This window comes from Salmo trutta, unplaced genomic scaffold, assembly GCF_901001165.1.
Source record: "Salmo trutta unplaced genomic scaffold, fSalTru1.1, whole genome shotgun sequence".
NCBI lineage: Eukaryota > Metazoa > Chordata > Actinopteri > Salmoniformes > Salmonidae > Salmo > Salmo trutta.
The window spans coordinates 925,841-946,594 of NW_021822992.1; the positions used below are offsets into that span (position 1 = coordinate 925,841).

At 44.4% G+C, this 20,754-nt stretch overlaps 2 protein-coding genes across 4 annotated transcripts in view; one reads left to right on the top strand and one right to left on the bottom strand.

Moving 5' to 3' along the window:
• LOC115187885 (CUB and sushi domain-containing protein 3-like) overlaps positions 1-20,754 on the bottom strand; it is a 1,475,978-nt gene that overhangs the window by 783,457 nt on the left and 671,767 nt on the right.
• LOC115187871 (WASH complex subunit 5-like) overlaps positions 4,663-20,754 on the top strand; it is a 31,450-nt gene continuing 15,358 nt past the window's right edge. The window contains exons 1-15 of one of the 3 annotated variants that reach the window (XM_029746904.1): positions 4,663-5,112; positions 5,361-5,603; positions 5,862-6,007; positions 6,185-6,269; positions 7,414-7,514; positions 9,295-9,487; positions 10,777-10,929; positions 11,074-11,187; positions 11,396-11,567; positions 12,854-12,981; positions 13,127-13,256; positions 14,686-14,798; positions 17,062-17,228; positions 17,830-17,905; positions 18,020-18,130. In XM_029746904.1, coding sequence (XP_029602764.1) covers positions 5,418-5,603; positions 5,862-6,007; positions 6,185-6,269; positions 7,414-7,514; positions 9,295-9,487; positions 10,777-10,929; positions 11,074-11,187; positions 11,396-11,567; positions 12,854-12,981; positions 13,127-13,256; positions 14,686-14,798; positions 17,062-17,228; positions 17,830-17,905; positions 18,020-18,130 — 1,875 coding nt within the window. In that variant the 5' untranslated portion in view covers positions 4,663-5,112; positions 5,361-5,417. The remainder of the gene's footprint in view (positions 5,113-5,360; positions 5,604-5,861; positions 6,008-6,184; positions 6,270-7,413; positions 7,515-9,294; positions 9,488-10,776; positions 10,930-11,073; positions 11,188-11,395; positions 11,568-12,853; positions 12,982-13,126; positions 13,257-14,685; positions 14,799-17,061; positions 17,229-17,829; positions 17,906-18,019; positions 18,131-20,754) is intronic. The other 2 variants (XM_029746903.1, XM_029746902.1) reach the window with 2 other exon arrangements.

Below are 20,754 nucleotides of genomic sequence, written 5' to 3' on the forward strand. Positions count from 1 at the left end.
GAGATAGAGAGAGAGAGATAGGATATATAGGAATATAGAGATATAGAGATAGATATAGAGATATAGAGATATAGAGATAGATAAAGATAGATATAGAGATAGATATAGAGATATAGAGATATAGAGATATAGATATAGAGATACAGAGATATATAGATATAGATATAGAGATATAGAGATAGATATAGAGATATAGAGATAGATATAGAGATATAGAGATATAGAGATATAGATATAGAGATACAGAGATATATAGATACAGATATATAGAGAGATAGAGATATAGAGATATAGAGCTATAGAGATATAGATATAGAGATAGAGAGAGAGAGATATAGAGATATAGAGATAGAGATATAGAGATACAGAGATATATAGATATAGATATATAGATATAGAGATAGATCTCCCACCATGGAAATAGATGTGTTATAGTTGAATCACCAACCCAGGTGATGAGAATCAGCTCTCTCTCTTTAATAGACATTAAATAGAGATGTATTATCACAAAGGGTGATACTGTGAAGGGGAACATACTATGTAGACATTCAGAGTACAAGCAGTCTACCCCCCCAGGCCATAAGACTGTTAAATAGTTAGTTAAACAGTTAACCATTAGCTACCCAGACTATCTGCATCGACCCCCCTTTGCAACAACTCTTTTGACTCATCATATATAATATGCTCCTGTGTGTGTGTGTGTGTGTGTGTGTGTGCGCGTGCTGTGTGTGTGCTGTGTGTGTGTGTGGTGTGTGTGTGTGTGTGTGTGTGTGTGTGTGTGTGTGTGTTGGTTACGTTGAGCATGTGACCCTGGAATGGCCTCGTGGTGAATGAGTAATAAATCCCATGTCCCCTGGGAAGAGGGACAGACCGGGTCAGAGGAGACAGTGGTTCTGTTAGGGGTTCAAAGAGGTCAAAGGACTTTTTGGCTCAGGCCACCAGCATATAATGTCATTGAACCCCCCCCCCCCCCCCCCCCCCCCGCCCCACAGGATCATTGCTCTTGTTTGCTGCATGTTAAGTAGAGCAGCCAATAGGACTCACAGGGAGAGAGGATACGGGCGATGGGGATAGGGCTATAACAGTTTTAATTCAGACCCATAAACCATTCGACCAAAACCATTCAGGACCCATAACCATTTCAGACCCATAACCGCATTCAGACCCATAACCATTCAGACCCATAACCATTCAGGACCCAGTAACCATTTCGACCCATACCATTCAGACCCATACCATTCACCATACCTTCAGACCCATAACCATTCAGACCCATAACCATTCAGACCCATAACCATTCAGACCCATAACCATTCAGACCCATAACCATTCAGACCCATAACCATTCGACCACACGACCCCCCCATCCTGGGAAAAATATGATTTGTCCCCCCCAATATATCACTGAAACATAACTATGTAATTTAAATAATATTAATAATACGCAATGAAAGCAATTGTGCTGATTATAGACACTTAATAGAGCGCTTTTAAGTTTCAAAAGATTGCGACCCCCCCCCCCCTTTGCCTCACAATGGTTTGATCCACTGCCAGTTCCTTAGCTTGCTAGGTAACAGAGAGGTCGTATCTACTGTCTGAAAGGCACTCAATGCACTTAACTGACGTGAGGTTAATCCAGTCAATCGCGCACACACACTAGCTGAATATGCAGAGCTAGCGCGCAAATATTAACTATTAAGCTAGCTAGTACCTATTCCATTTATGTGGCCTCGTCAAAGATGGAATCTTTGCTATCGTCAATTTATTCCAAGATCAGCATGCAGATGATGTAAGTTAGTGCTTCAAAGTCCCTGTGATACGGTTAGCGATAAACTGAAATCCAAACTGAACAGAACTAGACTCTCTTCTACCATTGTCTTAAATATATTTAATGGTCTCGTTGCAAAAGCTAAATTGTCGCATGGGAACTTTTATTTATTTATTTATTTTATTTCACCTTTATTTAAACCGGGTAGCGAAGATTATAGCAAACACCACTGAAACTGAATTGGTGCTCGCTAGCTTTGCAAATTCAGCTATTGTTGGAAGCCAGCCAATATGAAACAAACTATTAAAATTACAAAAGGTTGCAGCATATGTTGTGTAAATGGTGAACTCATACAGCTGTCAACTCTTGTCATTTTAATCCGTTTCACATTTGCTAGCTACCTTTTAGATCGAAGCCCAAATAGAATGATAAAAGATAAGATGATAGAAGCCCATCTCCTACTGTAAATAACCTACACACTGTGTGTGTAGCCAGCCAGGTAGAAAAATGGCAGAAAAATAAAAGACGGACATCAGAGTATTTTTCAGTTCACCAAAATGCAAAGTAAGAACCCTAGTAGCCTAATATCTCAAACACTAGTTGATAAAATGTTCATAAGAAAGAAATGAAATTCTAATGGAAATGTTTCACAATGATGTCATTAGGCAGAGCAGGCAACAGATGGCACACAGACAGCAGAGTTGGGGACAGTTATGCAGGGACAGACTGGCAGAGACAGGGAGTCTCAGGTAAGTTTGTTGAGTCTTTGTTTGGCAACATTATGAAAGGTTCTCCATTTTTTTGACTTGTAAAATAGGAACATAATTGGAAAATGCCATGGATACCCCCACTCTCAACTTAAACTGGTGACTGAACTAAGATTTGTTAAAGGCAATGGTATTGCTGTTGTGAGTAGTTGTGTAGTTTTGGGTACCGGTAGTTAGGAGGACGGCAAACACCTTATTTCTTTGGTTCCTCAATATACATTTACCATGTTACAATGTAGGCTATGTGTTACAGCACTACTTTTGGTGTCCCCCTCAGGAATTGCTCTTGAGAAAATTTTATGTAATTGTCCCCTCCAAAGTTGATATCAGATTTTCGCCCCTGCGTGTAGGGTTAGTTGGTATAGTGGTGAGGTTTTAATGGGTGTAGGGTTAGTTGGTATAGTGGTGAGGTTTAATGGGTGTAGGGTTAGTTGGTATAGTGGTGAGGTTTTAATGGGTGCAGGGTTAGTGGTATAGTGGTGAGGTTTTAATGGGTGTAGGGTTAGTTGGTATAGTGGTGAGGTTTTAATGGGTGCAGGGTTAGTTGGTATAGTGGGGAGGTTTTAATGGGGGTAGGGTTAGTTGGTATAGTGGTGAGGTTTAATGGGTGTAGGGTTAGTTGGTATAGTGGTGAGGTTTTAATGGGTGCAGGGTTAGTTAGTAGGGAGGTTTTTAATGGGTGTAGGGTTAGTTGGTAGGGAGGTTTTAATGGGTGTAGGGTTAGTTGGTATAGTGGTGAGGTTTTAATGGGTGCAGGGTTAGTTGGTAGGGAGGTTTTAATGGGTGTAGGGTTAGTTGGTATAGTGGTGAGGTTTTAATGGGTGCAGGGTTAGTTGGTATAGTGGTGGGGTTTTAATGGGTGTAGGGTTAGTTGGTATAGTGGGGAGGTTTTAATGGGTGTAGGGTTAGTTGGTATAGTGGTGAGGTTTTAATGGGTGTAGGGTTAGTTGGTATAGTGGTGAGGTTTTAATGGGTGTAGGGTTAGTTGGTATAGTGGTGAGGTTTTAATGGGTGCAGGGTTAGTTGGTATAGTGGGGAGGTTTTAATGGGGGTAGGGTTAGTTGGTATAGTGGGGAGGTTTTAATGGGTGTAGGGTTAGTAGGTATAGTGGGGAGGTTTTAATGGGTGTACGGTTAGTTGGTATAGTGGTGAGGTTTTAATGGGTGTAGGGTTAGTTGGTATAGTGGTGAGGTTTTAATGGGTGCAGGGTTAGTTAGTAGGGAGGTTTTAATGGGTGTAGGGTTAGTTGGTAGGGAGGTTTTAATGGGTGTAGGGTTAGTTGGTATAGTGGTGAGGTTTTAATGGGTGCAGGGTTAGTTGGTATAGTGGTGGGGTTTTAATGGGTGTAGGGTTAGTTGGTATAGTGGTGAGGTTTTAATGGGTGTAGGGTTAGTTGGTATAGTGGTGAGGTTTTAATGGGTGCAGGGTTAGTTGGTATAGTGGGGAGGTTTTAATGGGTGTAGGGTTAGTTGGTATAGTGGGGAGGTTTAATGGGTGTAGGGTTAGTTGGTATAGTGGGGAGGTTTTAATGGGTGCAGGGTTAGTTGGTATAGTGGTGGGGTTTTAATGGGTGTAGGGTTAGTTGGTATAGTGGGGAGGTTTTAATGGGTGTAGGGTTAGTTGGTATAGTGGTGAGGTTTTAATGGGTGTAGGGTTAGTTGGTATAGTGGTGAGGTTTTAATGGGTGTAGGGTTAGTTGGTATAGTGGGGAGGTTTTAATGGGTGTAGGGTTAGTTGGTATAGTGGTGGGGTTTTAATGGGTGTAGGGTTAATTGGTATAGTGGTGAAGTTTTAATGGGTGTAGGGTTAATTGGTATAGTGGTGAGGTTTTAATGGGTGCAGGGTTAGTTAGTAGGCCAATTTTTTTCACAAAGTAATGAATTCATACCACAGAATAGTAGGCTGATACACAGCCAATACATTGGGTGGCGGCATACACCTATAATATTTCTTTGCGGACCGCCATAATATCAACGAAGAAGAAGAAGCGTCTCCCAGCCGGCAGAACATTCACACGAAGAAGAAGCCCCCTGCTCTTAGTCTTGACTTCGTCGCCATCTTGTGGTCCACAAACACTCAGCAGGGAGGCAGCGGGGGAATCATGTGCTTTGTCATGTGACGGTAAACAGGAATTGAATTGAAAAACCTGAAACGGTCAACATTTAGATAGCAACTATACTATCCTATAGGTGTATACCTTATAAACGGTCAACATTTAGCTAGCAACTATACTATCCTATAGGTGTATACCTTATAAACGGTCAACATTTAGCTAGCAACTATACTATCCTATAGGTGTATACCTTATAAACGGTCAACATTTAGCTAGCAACTATACTATCCTATAGGTGTATACCTTATAAACGGTCAACATTTAGCTAGCAACTACACTATCCTATAGGTGTATACCTTATAAACGGTCAACATTTAGCTAGCAACTATACTATCCTATAGGTGTATACCTTATAAACGGTCAACATTTAGCTAGCAACTACACTATCCTATAGGTGTATACCTTATAAACGGTCAACATTTAGCTAGCAACTACACTATCCTATAGGTGTATACCTTAATAAGGTGAGTTACTGTTGTGAAATGATGCATGTAAAATATTTAGAAACTCGCTCGGGTCGGTAGAATTCACCGCTTGTTGCAAAATATCTTACCGGCCACTAGCTTCAACTAGCCTGCTGGTGATAACTAACGTTAAATGTACAATTGTTTCATGTAGTTAGCTGAACTCGTTAACGTTATACAAAGGAATACTATTTAGAGATGCAGTTTTAGTCCCTGGTTTAATGGCAGCTGTGTCTGTCTTTGTGTAGAAGTGGGGGGCCAACAGCCCGAATTGCAGCGGTGCCTTGTAGACCCAGACCGCCGCCATGGTGGATTTCCTGGCGGAGAACAACCTGTGTGGTCAGGCGGTGCTGAGGATCGTGTCCCGGGGTAACGCTATCATAGCCGAGCTCCTCCGCCTCTCGGACTTCATCCCTGCTGTCTTCAGGCTCAAAGACAAGAGCGACCAGCAGAAATATGGAGACATCATCTGTGATTTCAGCTACTTCAAGGTGAGACGGGAGGGGGGGATTGTCTTGTTAAATAAGTATGAGATGAGATCACAGTGAAAGGACATCATTTGCGGTGCACCTCCTTAGATAATGGACACACACCGCCAGGGTCATCGTTAGGTCTTTCAAGTTATTTTATTTCCATCCGTCATCCATTAACAAAATTATTTAGAATATGTTATGGCATTATGATGACGAAGTACAGGGATAACGTTATGTCCATAAGTGACCTTTTTATATTCTCCCGCTGCCTTCCAGGGTCCAGAGTACTATGACAGTAAGCTAGAAGCCAAACCAGATCTGCAGGATCTGGACGATGAGTTCCGTGAGAACAACATAGAGATACTTTCACGATTCTACCTGGCGTTTGAAAGTGTCCACAAATACATCGTTGATCTAATCAGGTAATCTAGAATTACCTCCTTACGATATCGACCAGGGTGTCTGTTTTTGGATTTACATATTTTGGGTTTGTTCACTCATTGAGCCTGAAGCCTTAATGTGTGTGGTGTGTCAAGTAGTCTGTCTGTCCATAACGTTTCCTCACCATGCTTTATTTAATCAGCCGTTCTTCTCTCCAGGTACCTGGATGACCTGTATGAAGGAGTTTACATTCAACAGACCCTGGAGACTGTGCTGCTGAATGGGGATGGAAAACAACTCCTAGTAAAAAAATATATTTATTTATTTTATTTTTATATTACTAGGCAAGTCGGTTAAGAACAAATTCTTATTTTCAATGACGGTTAACTGCCTTGTTCAGGGGGCAGAGCGACAGATTTTTACCTTGTCAGCTCGGGGGATTCGATCTTGCAACCTTTCGGGTTACTAGTCCAACGCTCTAACCACTAGGCTACCCTGCCGCCCCTCCACTCTAACCACTAGGCTACCCTGCCGTCCCTCCACTCTAACCACTAGGCTACCCTGCCGTCCCTCCTCTAACCACTAGGCTACCTGCCTCCCCCCTCTAACCACTAGGCTACCTGCCCCCCCCCTCTAACCACTAGGCTACCTGCCTCCCCCCTCTAACCACTAGGCTACTCTGCCGCCCCTCCACTCTAACCACTAGGCTACCTGCCGCCCCTCCACTCTAACCACTAGGCTACCCTGCCGCCCCTCCACTCTAACCACTAGGCTACCCTGCCGCCCCTCCACTCTAACCACTAGGCTACCCTGCCGCCCCCCCACTCTAACCACTAGGCTACCTGCCTCCCCCCTCTAACCACTAGGCTACTCTGCCGCCCCTCCACTCTAACCACTAGGCTACCTGCCGTCCCTCCGCTCTAACCACTAGGCTACCTGCCGTCCCTCCACTCTAACCACTAGGCTACCTGCCGTCCCTCCACTCTAACCACTAGGCTACCTGCCGTCCCTCCACTCTAACCACTAGGCTACCTGCCGCCCCTCCACTCTAACCACTAGGCTACCTGCCGTCCCTCCACTCTAACCACTAGGCTACCTGCCGCCCCTCCACTCTAACCACTAGGCTACCCTGCCGTTCCTCCACTCTAACCACTAGGCTACCCTGCCGTTCCTCCACTCTAACCACTAGGCTACCCTGCCGCCCCTCCACTCTAACCACTAGGCTACCCTGCTGCCCCTCCACTCTAACCACTAGGCTACCCTGCCGCCCCAATCTCTTGTAATGACTTATATTTTGTAGAGGGGCCCCCGGGGGTCGGGTTCCCCGGAAGCTTCGTAGCTCTAAGATCAACTTTTATACATTTCATGAAAATCGTCCCTGTATGTTTGGCGATGTCCAGAAGGTATGTAACAGTCCTATGATGTGGTGTTTGTCCTTGTTAACCAGTGTGAGGCCCTGTATCTCTATGGAGTCATGCTGTTGGTTATTGACCAGAAGATGGAGGGAGAGGTCAGAGAGAGGATGCTGGTGTCCTACTATAGATACAGGTCAGACTTTTGCTGCTCTTTTTGGGGGGAAATGGCTTCTACATCCTTTATACATTTCAACCCTTTTTAAGAATCAATCTTCTTTGTTATTTTGTCAGGGACCGTTTAATGCTGTCAATAATACTATCAATAATACTATAATACTATCTATATTACTATCTATATTACTATAATACTATCTATAATACTCTAATACTATCTATAATACTCTAATACTATCTATAATACTCTAATACTATCTATAATACTCTAATACTATCTATATTACTATAATACTCTAATACTATCTATAATACTCTAATACTATCTATAATACAATAATACTATCTATATTACTGTAATACTATCTATATTACTATAATACTGTCTATAATACTGTAATACTATCTATAATACTATACTACTATCTATAATACTATAATACTATCTATAATACTCTAATACTATCTATAATACTCTAATACTATCTATAATACTTTAATACTCTAATACTATCTAGAATACTCTAATACTATCTATAATACAATAATACTATCTATATTACTGTAATACTATCTATATTACTATAATACTGTCTATAATACTGTAATACTATCTATATTACTATAATACTATCTATAATACAATAATACTATCTATATTACTGTAATACTATCTATATTACTATAATACTATCTATATTACTATAATACTATCTATACTACTATCTATAATACTGTAATACTATCTATATTACTATAATACTGTAATACTATCTATATTACTATAATACTGTCTATAATACAATAATACTATCTATATTACTGTAATACTATCTATAATACTGTAATACTATCTATATTACTATAATACTGTCTATAATACTGTAATACTATCTATATTACTATAATACTGTCTATAATACAATAATACTATCTATATTACTGTAATACTATCTATATTACTATAATACTGTCTATAATACTGTAATACTATCTATATTACTATAATACTGTCTATAATACAATAATACTATCTATATTACTGTAATACTATCTATATTACTATAATACTATCTATAATACTATCTATAATACTGTAATACTATCTATATTACTATAATACTGTAATACTATCTATATTACTATAATACTGTCTATAATACAATAATACTATCTATATTACTGTAATACTATCTATAATACTGTAATACTATCTATATTACTATAATACTGTAATACTATCTATATTACTATAATACTGTCTATAATACAATAATACTATCTATATTACTGTAATACTATCTATAATACTGTAATACTATCTATATTACTATAATACTGTCTATAATACTGTAATACTATCTATATTACTATAATACTGTCTATAATACAATAATACTATCTATATTACTGTAATACTATCTATATTACTATAATACTATCTATACTACTATCTATAATACTGTAATACTATCTATAATACTGTCTATAATACTGTAATACTATCTATATTACTATAATACTATCTATAATACTGTAATACTAGAATAGTAAGATAGCTCTGCTTTTAGCTCCTAAGCAATTTTGCACAAGCATTTAACTACACACACACAATAACATCTGCTAAATATGTGTATGTGACCAATCACATTTGATTTGGATTTGAAAACATTTCACAGGCTGAAATCTGATGAGTAGTACTAGAGAGAGCTAAAAAGTTACTTTAATGAAAGAAAACAAAACGTTTGAGTTAAAATGGACCGTGGTACTAACTATACATGTCCTGTTTGTCTATCCAGTGCTGCCCGCTCCTCAGCAGACTCTAACCTGGATGACATCTGTAAGCTGCTGCGTAGTACAGGCTACTCCAGCCAGTCGGGGGCCAAACGGCCAGCGAACTACCCTGAGAGCTACTTCCAGAGAGTGCCTATCAGTTCTACCTTCATCAGCATGGTGATCGGGAGGCTGCGTTCTGATGACATCTATAACCAGGTAAGACTCCAACGGATAGTTTCCTGAATTTTTTTTATAACCATTTTGTTTTCTTACCTTTTTTTAAAAGGAGTTTGTCGTGTCACTGTTTTCCTAGTTGGTAACGTAAACATTCCATTGGTTCCCTCTAGGTGGGTAGTATCCTAGAGCTGAATGACGTTTCTTACACCCCGACTAATGCTACAATATTACGTTGTCTTGAATGTTTTATTCAATCTATTTATTCAGTCTCAGATCCATGTTTCGTCCTGTCTCTAAAGATGTCCTCTGTCTCCTCCCCAGGTGTCTGAGCATCGCAGCACAGCGTTAGCATAACCAGTCTCAGATCCATGTTTCGTCCTGTCTCTAAAGATGTCCTCTGTCTCTCTCCCCAGGTGTCTGAGCATCGCAGCACAGCGTTAGCATAACCAGTCTCAGATCCATGTTTCGTCCTGTCTCTAAAGATGTCCTCTGTCTCTCCCCCCAGGTATCTGAGCATCGCAGCACAGCGTTAGCATAACCAGTCTCAGATCCATGTTTCGTCCTGTCTCTAAAGATGTCCTCTGTGTCTCCCCCCAGGTGTCTGAGCATCGCAGCACAGCGTTAGCATAACCAGTCTCAGATCCATGTTTCGTCCTGTCTCTAAAGATGTCCTCTGTCTCCCCCCCAGGTATCTGAGCATCGCAGCACAGCGTTAGCATAACCAGTCTCAGATCCATGTTTCGTCCTGTCTCTAAAGATGTCCTCTGTCTCTCTCCCCAGGTGTCTGAGCATCTCAGCACAGCGTTAGCATAACCCGTCTCAGATCCATGTTTCGTCCTGTCTCTAAAGATGTCCTCTGTCTCCCCCCCAGGTGTCTGAGCATCGCAGCACAGCGTTAGCATAACCAGTCTCAGATCCATGTTTCGTCCTGTCTCTAAAGATGTCCTCTGTCTCCCCCCCAGGTATCTGAGCATCGCAGCACAGCGTTAGCATAACCCGTCTCAGATCCATGTTTCGTCCTGTCTCTAAAGATGTCCTCTGTGTCTCCCCCCAGGTGTCTGAGCATCGCAGCACAGCGTTAGCATAACCAGTCTCAGATCCATGTTTCGTCCTGTATCTAAAGATGTCCTCTGTCTCCCCCCCAGGTGTCTGAGCATCGCAGCACAGCGTTAGCATAACCAGTCTCAGATCCATGTTTCGTCCTGTCTCTAAAGATGTCCTCTGTCTCCCCCCCAGGTGTCTGAGCATCGCAGCACAGCGTTAGCATAACCAGTCTCAGATCCATGTTTCGTCCTGTCTCTAAAGATGTCCTCTGTCTCTCCCCCCAGGTATCTGCGTACCCTCTGCCTGAGCACCGTAGCACAGCGCTAGCTAACCAGGCCGCCATGCTGTATGTCTGTCTCTATTTCATTCCCTCCATACTTCAGACTCAACAGGCCAAGATGAGGGAGATAGTGGACAAGTACTTCCCAGATAACTGGGTGAGAGACACCATCTAAACTGTACTTCCCTGAATACCAGGGAAACATTTTTTTTAGTGTACTTGTTTATCTTGATGCAGTATATTTCCCTCTGCCTTCAGCCATTACGCTGGTTTAAAGTATTTACGATTTCTCCTGCTGCAGGTCATCAGTGTCTACATGGGAATCACTGTGAATCTAGTGGAGGCTTGGGAACCGTATAAAGCTGCCAAGATCGCCCTCAACTACACCCTGGACTCAGCCAATATCAGAGAGCAGGTATAGAGGTTTAACAGGCTGACGGACAAAACGTCTACTAACATGAAATGGTTTTCACTTGTTATAGACGTGAGCCTCCCATCATATCTTTCACAAGTTGTTGTGAAAATGTGGAAGGTTAGAGGACTACTTATGACCCCCCCCCCCCGCCATGTTATAACACCTTTTATAACACCCTATAACTAACCATACGTTAACCCTCCTTTAGGCTAGTCGTTATTCAGTCAGTATGGAGGGCCTGAGGCCACAGATCCAGCAGCTGCTGAAGGAAGGGTTCCTGAGGGAGGAGATCGTCCTGGATAACATCCCCAAGCTGCTCAACTGTCTACGGGACTGTAACGTTTCTATACGCTGGCTGATGCTACACACTGCAGACTCAGGTAGGTCTTTCTATAGACCTCCTAGGTTCATGCATGAAATGGGCTTACAACTGATTTATGAAGCTTCCATGAAGGCCTTATAAAGGGTTCATGAAACATTTGTATTTATTTATTTTGTTTAAAGTGGGAATGAGAACTAGTATCAAAACGACGTAGAGCAGAACCTCCGGTAGAATCATATCAGGCTGAACCTCCGGTGTAATCGTGTCGGGCTGAACCTCCGGTGTAATCGTGTCGGGCTGAACCTCGGGTGTAATCGTGTCGGGCTGAACCTCTGGTGTAATCGTGTCGGGCTGAACCTCTGGTGTAATCGTGTCGGGCTGAACCTCTGGTGTAATCGTGTCGGGCTGAACCTCTGGTGTAATCGTGTCGGGCTGAACCTCTGGTGTAATCGTGTCGGGCTGAACCTCGGGTGTAATCGTGTCGGGCTGAACCTCGGGTGTAATCGTGCCGGGCTGAACCTCGGGTGTAATCGTGCCGGGCTGAACCTCGGGTGTAATCGTGCCGGGCTGAACCTCGGGTGTAATCGTGCCGGGCTGAACCTCTGGTGTAATCGTGTCGGGCTGAACCTCGGGTGTAATCGTGTCGGGCTGAACCTCACGGTGTATCACCTGTCATGCCGTGCCAGGTGATACTATGCCATGCCAGGTATTACTATGTCATGCCAGGTGATACTATGTCATGCCATGCCAGGTATTACTATGCCATGCCAGGCGATACTGTGTCATGCCAGGCGATACTGTGTCATGCCAGGCGATACTATGTCATGCCAGGTATTACTATGCCATGCCAGGTGATACTATGCCATGCCAGGTGATACTATGCCATGCCAGGTGATACTATGTCATGCCATGCCAGGTATTACTATGTCATGCCAGGCGATACTGTGTCATGCCAGGCGATACTGTGTCATGCCAGGCGATACTATGTCATGCCAGGTATTACTATGCCATGCCAGGTGATACTATGCCATGCCAGGTGATACTATGCCATGCCAGGTGATACTATGTCATGCCATGCCAGGTATTACTATGTCATGCCAGGCGATACTGTGTCATGCCAGGCGATACTGTGTCATGCCAGGCGATACTGTGTCATGCCAGGCGATACTGTGTCATGCCAGGCGATACTGTGTCATGCCAGGCGATACTGTGTCATGCCAGGCGATACTGTGCCATGCCAGGCGATACTGTGTCATGCCAGGCGATACTGTGTCATGCCAGGCGATACTATGTCGTGCCAGGTGATACTATATTCCTAAACTGTGCTGTCTTTTCTTCTTGCAGCCTATGATCCCAACAACAAGCGTCTGCGCCAGATCAAAGATCAGGTGATCAACGACTCCAAGTACAACCCCAAGATCCTCTTCCAGTTACTCCTCGACACCGCCCAGTTCGAGTTCACTCTCAAAGAGGTCAGTCTTAACAATATCATATATGATTTGATGCCAAGTCAAGTTGTAATTACACAATTTAAAAAAAAACATGTCGGGTCTCTGAGTATAAATGGTGAATTCACCATCTGTGTTCCCCCCTGGTTTTTTTCTCTTCCTCTCTCAGATGTTCAAGCAGATGCTGTCGGAGAAGCAGCTGAAATGGGAGAGTTATAGAACAGAGGGATCAGAGAGGATGACCGAGCTGGCTGAGGTCTTCTCTGGGGTCAAGCCTCTAACCAGAGTGGAGAAGAATGGTGAGATGGATAACAGAACTAGCTACAACATAAAAACACACATCGTTACCACAACTGGTAGTTCACAATCTGGACTCCCTACTCTTATTGTAGTTCACAGTCTGGACTCCCTGCTCTTATTGTAGTTCCCAATCTGGACTCCCTGCTCTTATTGTAGTTCACAATCTGGACTCCCTGCTCTTATTGTAGTTCACAATCTGGACTCCCTGCTCTTATTGTGACTGCTTGTAAAATCCTTTAAGTTGGAGTCAATCACTGAAACTGTTTGAATGGCACAAAAATACACAATCCATGTCTCAATTGTCTCAAGGCTTAAAAAAAAATCCTTCTTTAACTTGTCTCCTCCCCTTCATCTTCACTGATTGAAGTGGATTTAACAAGTGACATCAATAAGGGATCATAGCTTTCACCTGGATTCACCTGGATTCACCTGGTCAGTCTCTGTCATGGAAAGAGCAGGTGTCCAGTCAGTGTATACAAACACATATATAGAGGGTGACTGGACAAGGGGGTGAAATGGACAAGAGGGTGAAATGGACAAGAGGGTGACATGGACAAGAGGGTGACATGGACAAGAGGGTGACATGGACAAGAGGGTGAAAATGGACAAGACAGAAGATGTAAGTATCTTTTGAACAGGATATGGTAGTAGGTGCCAGGCGCACCGGTTTGTGTCGCACTCAAAAGTTTCCCTTCTGTATGAAGAACGGTCCCCCACCCAGCCAACATCCAGCCAACTTAACACAACTGTGGGAAGCATTGGAGTGCTTTGGACACCTTGTAGAGTCCATGTCCCAACAAACTGAGGCTGTTCAGGGGGCAGAATACCTTCCTCAATATTAGGAAGGTATTCCTAATGTTTTTCTGTTAAAAGCATGTGTACCATACCTATTCCTGTTGCGGGCTCACTGTACCATACTTATTCCTGTTGCGGGCTCACTGTACCATACCTATTCCTGTTGCAGGCTCACTGTACCATACCTATTCCTGTTGCAGGCTCACTGTACCATACCTATTCCTGTTGCGGGCTCACTGTACCATACCTATTCCTGTTGCAGGCTCACTGTACCATACCTATTCCTGTTGCGGGCTCACTGTACCATACCTATTCCTGTTGCGGGCTCACTGTACCATACCTATTCCTGTTGCAGGCTCACTGTACCATACCTATTCCTGTTGCGGGCTCACTGTACCATACCTATTCCTGTTGCGGGCTCACTGTACCATACCTATTCCTGTTGCGGGCTCACTGTGCCATACCTATTCCTGTTGCAGGCTCACTGTACCATATCTATTCCTGTTGCAGGCTCACTGTACCATACCTATTCCTGTCGCAATAAGCTGATCTCACTGCCATACTTCCTCCCATTCTAAACGTGTTAGATGATGTTGATGTGTTGTTGACATGGTGGTGGTTGTTGTTGGACAGAGAACCTGCAGGCATGGTTCAGGGAGATCTCTAAGCAGATAGAGTCTCTGAACTACGAGGACTCCACCGCTGCAGGCAGGAAGACCGTTCAGCTGATACAGGCCCTCGTAGAGGTGAGGCTTGGAAATTCACCACAAACAACAACGACTAGAAAGTGAACAAGAGTACAGTCACTGAAGTTATTTTATCTCTGGGTTACACTCTTAGTGACCGTTACATTATCATTATATTACACGGTAACACACTTAGTGACCGTTACATTATCATTATATTACATGGTAACACTCTTAGTGACCGTTACATTATCATTATATTACACGGTAACACACTTAGTGACCGTTACATTATCATTATATTACATGGTAACACACTTAGTGACTGTTACATTATCATTATATTACACGGTTACACTCTTAGTGACCGTTAAGTGATCATTATATTACACGGTAACACTCTTAGTGACTGTTACATTATCATTATATTACACGGTAACACTCTTAGTGACCGTTACATTATCATTATATTACACGGTTACACTCTTAGTGACCGTTAAGTGATCATTATATTACACGGTAACACTCTTAGTGACTCTTACATTATCATTATATTACATGGTAACACTCTTAGTGACCGTTACAGTATCATTATATTACACGGTAACACTCTTAGTGACTGTTACATTATCATTATATTACACGGTAACACACTTAGTGACCGTTACATTATCATTATATTACATGGTAACACACTTAGTGACCGTTACATTATCATTATATTACACAGTGATTACACGGTAACACTCTTAGTGACCGTTACATTATCATTATATTACATGGTGACACACTTAGTGACCGTTACATTATCATTATATTACATGGTAACACTCTTAGTGACCGTTACATTATCATTATATTACACGGTAACACTCTTAGTGACCGTTACATTATCATTATATTACATGGTGACACACTTAGTGACCGTTACATTATCATTATATTACATGGTAACACTCTTAGTGACCGTTACATTATCATTATATTACACGGTAACACTCTTAGTGACCGTTAAGTGATCATTATATTACACGGTAACACTCTTAGTGACTGTTACATTATCATTATATTACATGGTAACACTCTTAGTGACCGTTACATTATCATTATATTACACGTTAACACTCTTAGTGACCGTTACATTATCATTATATTACATGGTAACACTCTTAGTGACCGTTAAGTGATCATTATATTACACGGTAACACACTTAGTGACCGTTACATGATCATTATATTACATGGTAACACTCTTAGTGACCGTTACATTATCATTATATTACACGGTAACTCTTAGTGACCGTTACATTATCATTATATTACACGGTGGTTACATTTGTATTCCTTCAATTTAATATACAATGTTGGTGTTGCTTTGTCCAAAAATATGTTGTAACTTTTCAGTGAAAAGCTACAATTTTCTGATGTTCATTCTAACAGCCAATTGGATAAGAGACTTGGAAGTGTGGAAACAGGAGACTATATAAACTTTGTCTTCCTGTCCTCTCCTTACCAGTAAACCCTGACTTCCTGTCCTCTCCTTACCAGTAAACCCTGACTTCCTGTCCTCTCCTTACCAGTAAACCCTGACTTCCTGTCCTCTCCTTACTAATAAACCCTGACTTCCTGTCCTCTCATTACCTATATAGCCTGACTTCCTGTCCTCTCCTTACCTGTAAACCCTGACTTCCTGTCCTCTCCTTACCTATAAACCCTGACTTCCTGTCCTCTCCTTACCTATAAACCCTGACTTCCTGTCCTCTCCTTACCTATAAACCCTGACTTCCTGTCCTCTCCTTACCTATAAACCCTGACTTCCTGTCCTCTCCTTACCTATAAACCCTGACTTCCTGTCCTCTCCTTACCAGTAAACCCTGACTTCCTGTCCTCTCCTTACCAGTAAACCCTGACTTCCTGTCCTCTCCTTACTAATAAACCCTGACTTCCTGTCCTCTCATTACCTATATAGCCTGACTTCCTGTCCTCTCCTTACCTGTAAACCCTGACTTCCTGTCCTCTCCTTACCTGTAAACCCTGACTTCCTGTCCTCTCCTTACCTGTAAACCCTGACTTCCTGTCCTCTCCTTACCTATAAACCCTGACTTCCTGTCCTCTCCTTACCTATAAACCCTGACTTCCTGTCCTCTCCTTACCTATAAACCCTGACTTCCTGTCCTCTCCTTACCTATAAACCCTGACTTCCTGTCCTCTCCTTACCTATAAACCCTGACTTCCTGTCCTCTCCTTACCTATAAACCCTGACTTCCTGTCCTCTCCTTACCTATAAACCCTGACTTCCTGTCCTCTCCTTACCTGTGCTCAGGTTCAAGAGTTCCACCAGTTGGAGTCCAACCTGCAGGTGTGTCAGTTCCTGGCTGACACCAGGAAGTTCCTTCACCAGATGATCAGGACGATCAACATCAAGGAGGAGGTCCTGATCACCATGCAGATAGTAGGAGACCTGTCCTACGCTTGGCAGATCATAGACAGGTAGGGGTTATAAATGTCTTATGAATGGGTTATGAATGGTCCTGATCACCATGCAAATAGTAGGAGACCTGTCCTACGCATGGCAGATCATAGACAGGTAGAGGTTATAAATGTCTTATGACTGGTTGGGTTATGAATGGGTTATGTATGGGTTATGGATGGTCCTGATCACCATGCAGATAGTAGGAGACCTGTCCTACGCTTGGCAGATCATTAGACAGGTAGGGGTTATAAATGTCTTATGACTGGGTGGGTTATGTATGGGTTATGAATGGTCCTGATCACCATGCAGATAGTAGTAGACTTGTCCTATGCATGGCAGATCATAGACAGGTACACACTGACCAACTACATATTACCAGTTTCATGATGACATAGTCAGGTCTAACCTGGTCAAATAAGATCTCAGTGAGACTAACCTGGTCAAATAAGATCTCAGTGAGACTAACCTGGTCAAATAAGATCTCAGTGAGACCAACCTGGTCAAATAAGATCTCAGTGAGACTAACCTGGTCAAATACGAACCCAGTGAGACTAACCTGGTCAAATAAAATATCTAAATTTGCCATTTTGAATGTTTTTGTCTGGTTGTTTTTCCCAGCTTCACGTCCATCATGCAGGAGAGTATCCGAGTGAATCCCTCCATGGTGACCAAACTACGAGCAACCTTCCTAAAGGTCAACCGTTCACCTCTCAGACAAAACACTTCATTTAGTAGAGGACACAGGTTCAAAAGGTGTTTTACTGGTTGAAAACATGCAGTCTGTAACGCGCGTGTTTTATGTTTCCAGTTGGCGTCTGCGTTGGATCTGCCTCTGCTGCGTATCAACCAGGCTAACAGTCCAGATCTCCTTAGTGTTTCTCAGTTCTACTCCGGGGAACTGGTGACCTACGTCAGGAAGGTACGGTCCCGGAGACCAGGAATCCTGAATCTCAAATCAACCCCCCTACCCCCAGTCCCCACTCCTTGCCCCTAGTCTCTACTCTCTACCCCCAGCCCCTAGCCTCTACTCTGTGCCCCTAGCCTCTACTCTCTACCCCCAGCCCCTAGCCTCTACTCCCTACCCCCAGCCCCTAGTCTCTACTCTCTACCCCCAGCCCCTAGTCTCTACTCTCTACCCCCAGCCCCTAGCCTCTACTCTCTACCCCCAGCCCCTAGTCTCTACTCTCTACCCCCAGTCCCCACTCCTTGCCCCTAGCCTCTACTCTCTACCCCCAGTCCCCACTCCTTGCCCCAAGCCTCTACTCTCTACCCCCAGCCCCTAGTCTCTACTCTCTAACCCTAGCCTCTACTCCCTACCCCCAGCCCCTAGCCTCTACTCTCTACCCCAGCCCCTAGCCTCTACTCTCTAACCCTAGCCTCTACTCCCTAACCCCAGCCCCTAGTCTCTACTCTCTACCCCCAGCCCCTAGCCTCTACTCTCTACCCCCAGCCCCTAGCCTCTACTCTCTACCCCCAGCCCCTAGTCTCTACTCTCTACCCCCAGCCCCTAGCCTCTACTCTCTACCCCAGCCCCTAGCCTCTACTCTCTACCCCAGCCCCTAGCCTCTACTCTCTACCCCCAGCCCCTAGTCTCTACTCTCTAACCCTAGCCTCTACTCCCTACCCCCAGCCCCTAGCCTCTACTCTCTAACCCTAGCCTCTACTCTCTACCCCCAGCCCCTAGCCTCTACTCTCTACTCCCAGCCCCTAGTCTCTACTCTCTAACCCTAGTCTCTACCCTCTAACCCTAGCCTCTACTCTCTAACCCCAGCCCCTAGCCTCTACTCTCTACTCCCAGCCCCTACTCTCTACTCCCTACCCCCAGCCCCTAGTCTCTACTCTCTACCCCCAGCCCCTAGTCTCTACTCTCTACCCCCAGCCTCTAGTCTCTACTCTCTACCCCAGCCCCTAGCCTCTACTCTCTACCCCCAGCCCCTAGTCTCTACTCTCTAAACCTAGCCTCTACTCCCTACCCCCAGCCCCTAGGCTCTACTCTCTAACCCTAGCCTCTACTCCCTACCCCCAGCCCCTAGCCTCTACTCTCTAACCCCAGCCCCTAGCCTCTACTCTCTAACCCCAGCCCCTAGCCTCTACTCTCTACCCCCAGCCCCTAGCCTCTACCCTCTAACCCCAGCCCCTAGCCTCTACTCTCTACTCCCAGCCCCTAGTCTCTACTCTCTAACCCTAGTCTCTACTCTCTAACCCTAGCCTCTACTCTCTACTCTCTACTCCCAGCCCCTACTCTCTACTCCCTACCCCCAGCCCCTAGTCTCTACTCTCTAACCCTAGTCTCTACTCTCTAACCCTAGCCTCTACTCTCTACTCTCTACCCCCAGCCCCTAGTCTCTACCCCCAGCCTCTACTCTCTACCCCCAGCCCCTAGCCTCTACTCTCTAACCCCAGCTCCTACTCTCTACTCTCTACCCCAGCCCCTACTCTCTACTCTCTAACCCTAGCCTCTACTCCCTACCCCCAGCCCCAAGCCTCTACTCTCTACCTCCAGCCCCTAGTCTCTACTCCCTGCCCCTAGTCTCTACTCTCTACCCCCAGCCCCAAGCCTCTACTCTCTACCTCCAGCCCCTAGTCTCTACTCCCTGCCCCTAGCCTCTACTCCCTACCCCCAGCCCCAAGCCTCTACTCTCTACCTCCAGCCCCTAGTCTCTACTCCCTGCCCCTAGTCTCTACTCTCTAGCCCCAGCCCCAAGCCTCTACTCTCTACCTCTAGCCCCTAGCCTCTACTCCCTGCCCCTAGTCTCTACTCTCTACCCCCAGCCCCAAGTCTCTACCTCCAGCCCCTAGCCTCTACTCTCTACCCCCAGCCCCAAGCCTCTACTCCCTACCCCCAGCCCCTAGCCTCTACTCCCTACCCCAAGCCCCTAGTCTCTACTCTCTACCCCCAGTCCCTAGCCTCTACTCTCTACCCCCAGCCCCTAGTCTCTACTCCCTACCCCCAGCCCCTAGTCTCTACTCTCTACTCTCTACCCCCAGCCCCTACTCTCTACTCTCTAACCCTAGCCTCTACTCCCTACCCCCAGCCCCTACTCTCTACTCCCTACCCCAGCCCCTAGCCTCTACTCTCTAACCCCAGCCCCTAGCCTCTACTCTCTAACCCCAGCCCCTAGCCTCTACTCTCTAACCCCAGCCCCTAGCCTCTACTCTCTACCCCCAGCCCCTAGCCTCTACTCTCTACCCCCAGCCCCTAGCCTCTACTCTCTACCCCCAGCCCCTAGCCTCTACTCTCTAAACCCAGACCCTACTCTCCACTAGGAGTTACAGATCATCATCCCTGAGAGCATGTTTCCTCTCCTCTCCACTAGGTGTTACAGATCATCATCCCTGAGAGCATGTTTCCTCTCCTCTCCACTAGGTGTTACAGATCATCATCCCTGAGAGCATGTTTCCTCTACTCTCCACTAGGAGTTACAGATCATCCCTGAGAGCATGTTTCCTCTACTCTCCACTAGGTGTTACAGATCATCCCTGAGAGCATGTTTCCTCTCCTCTCCACTAGGTGTTACAGATCATCATCCCTGAGAGCATGTT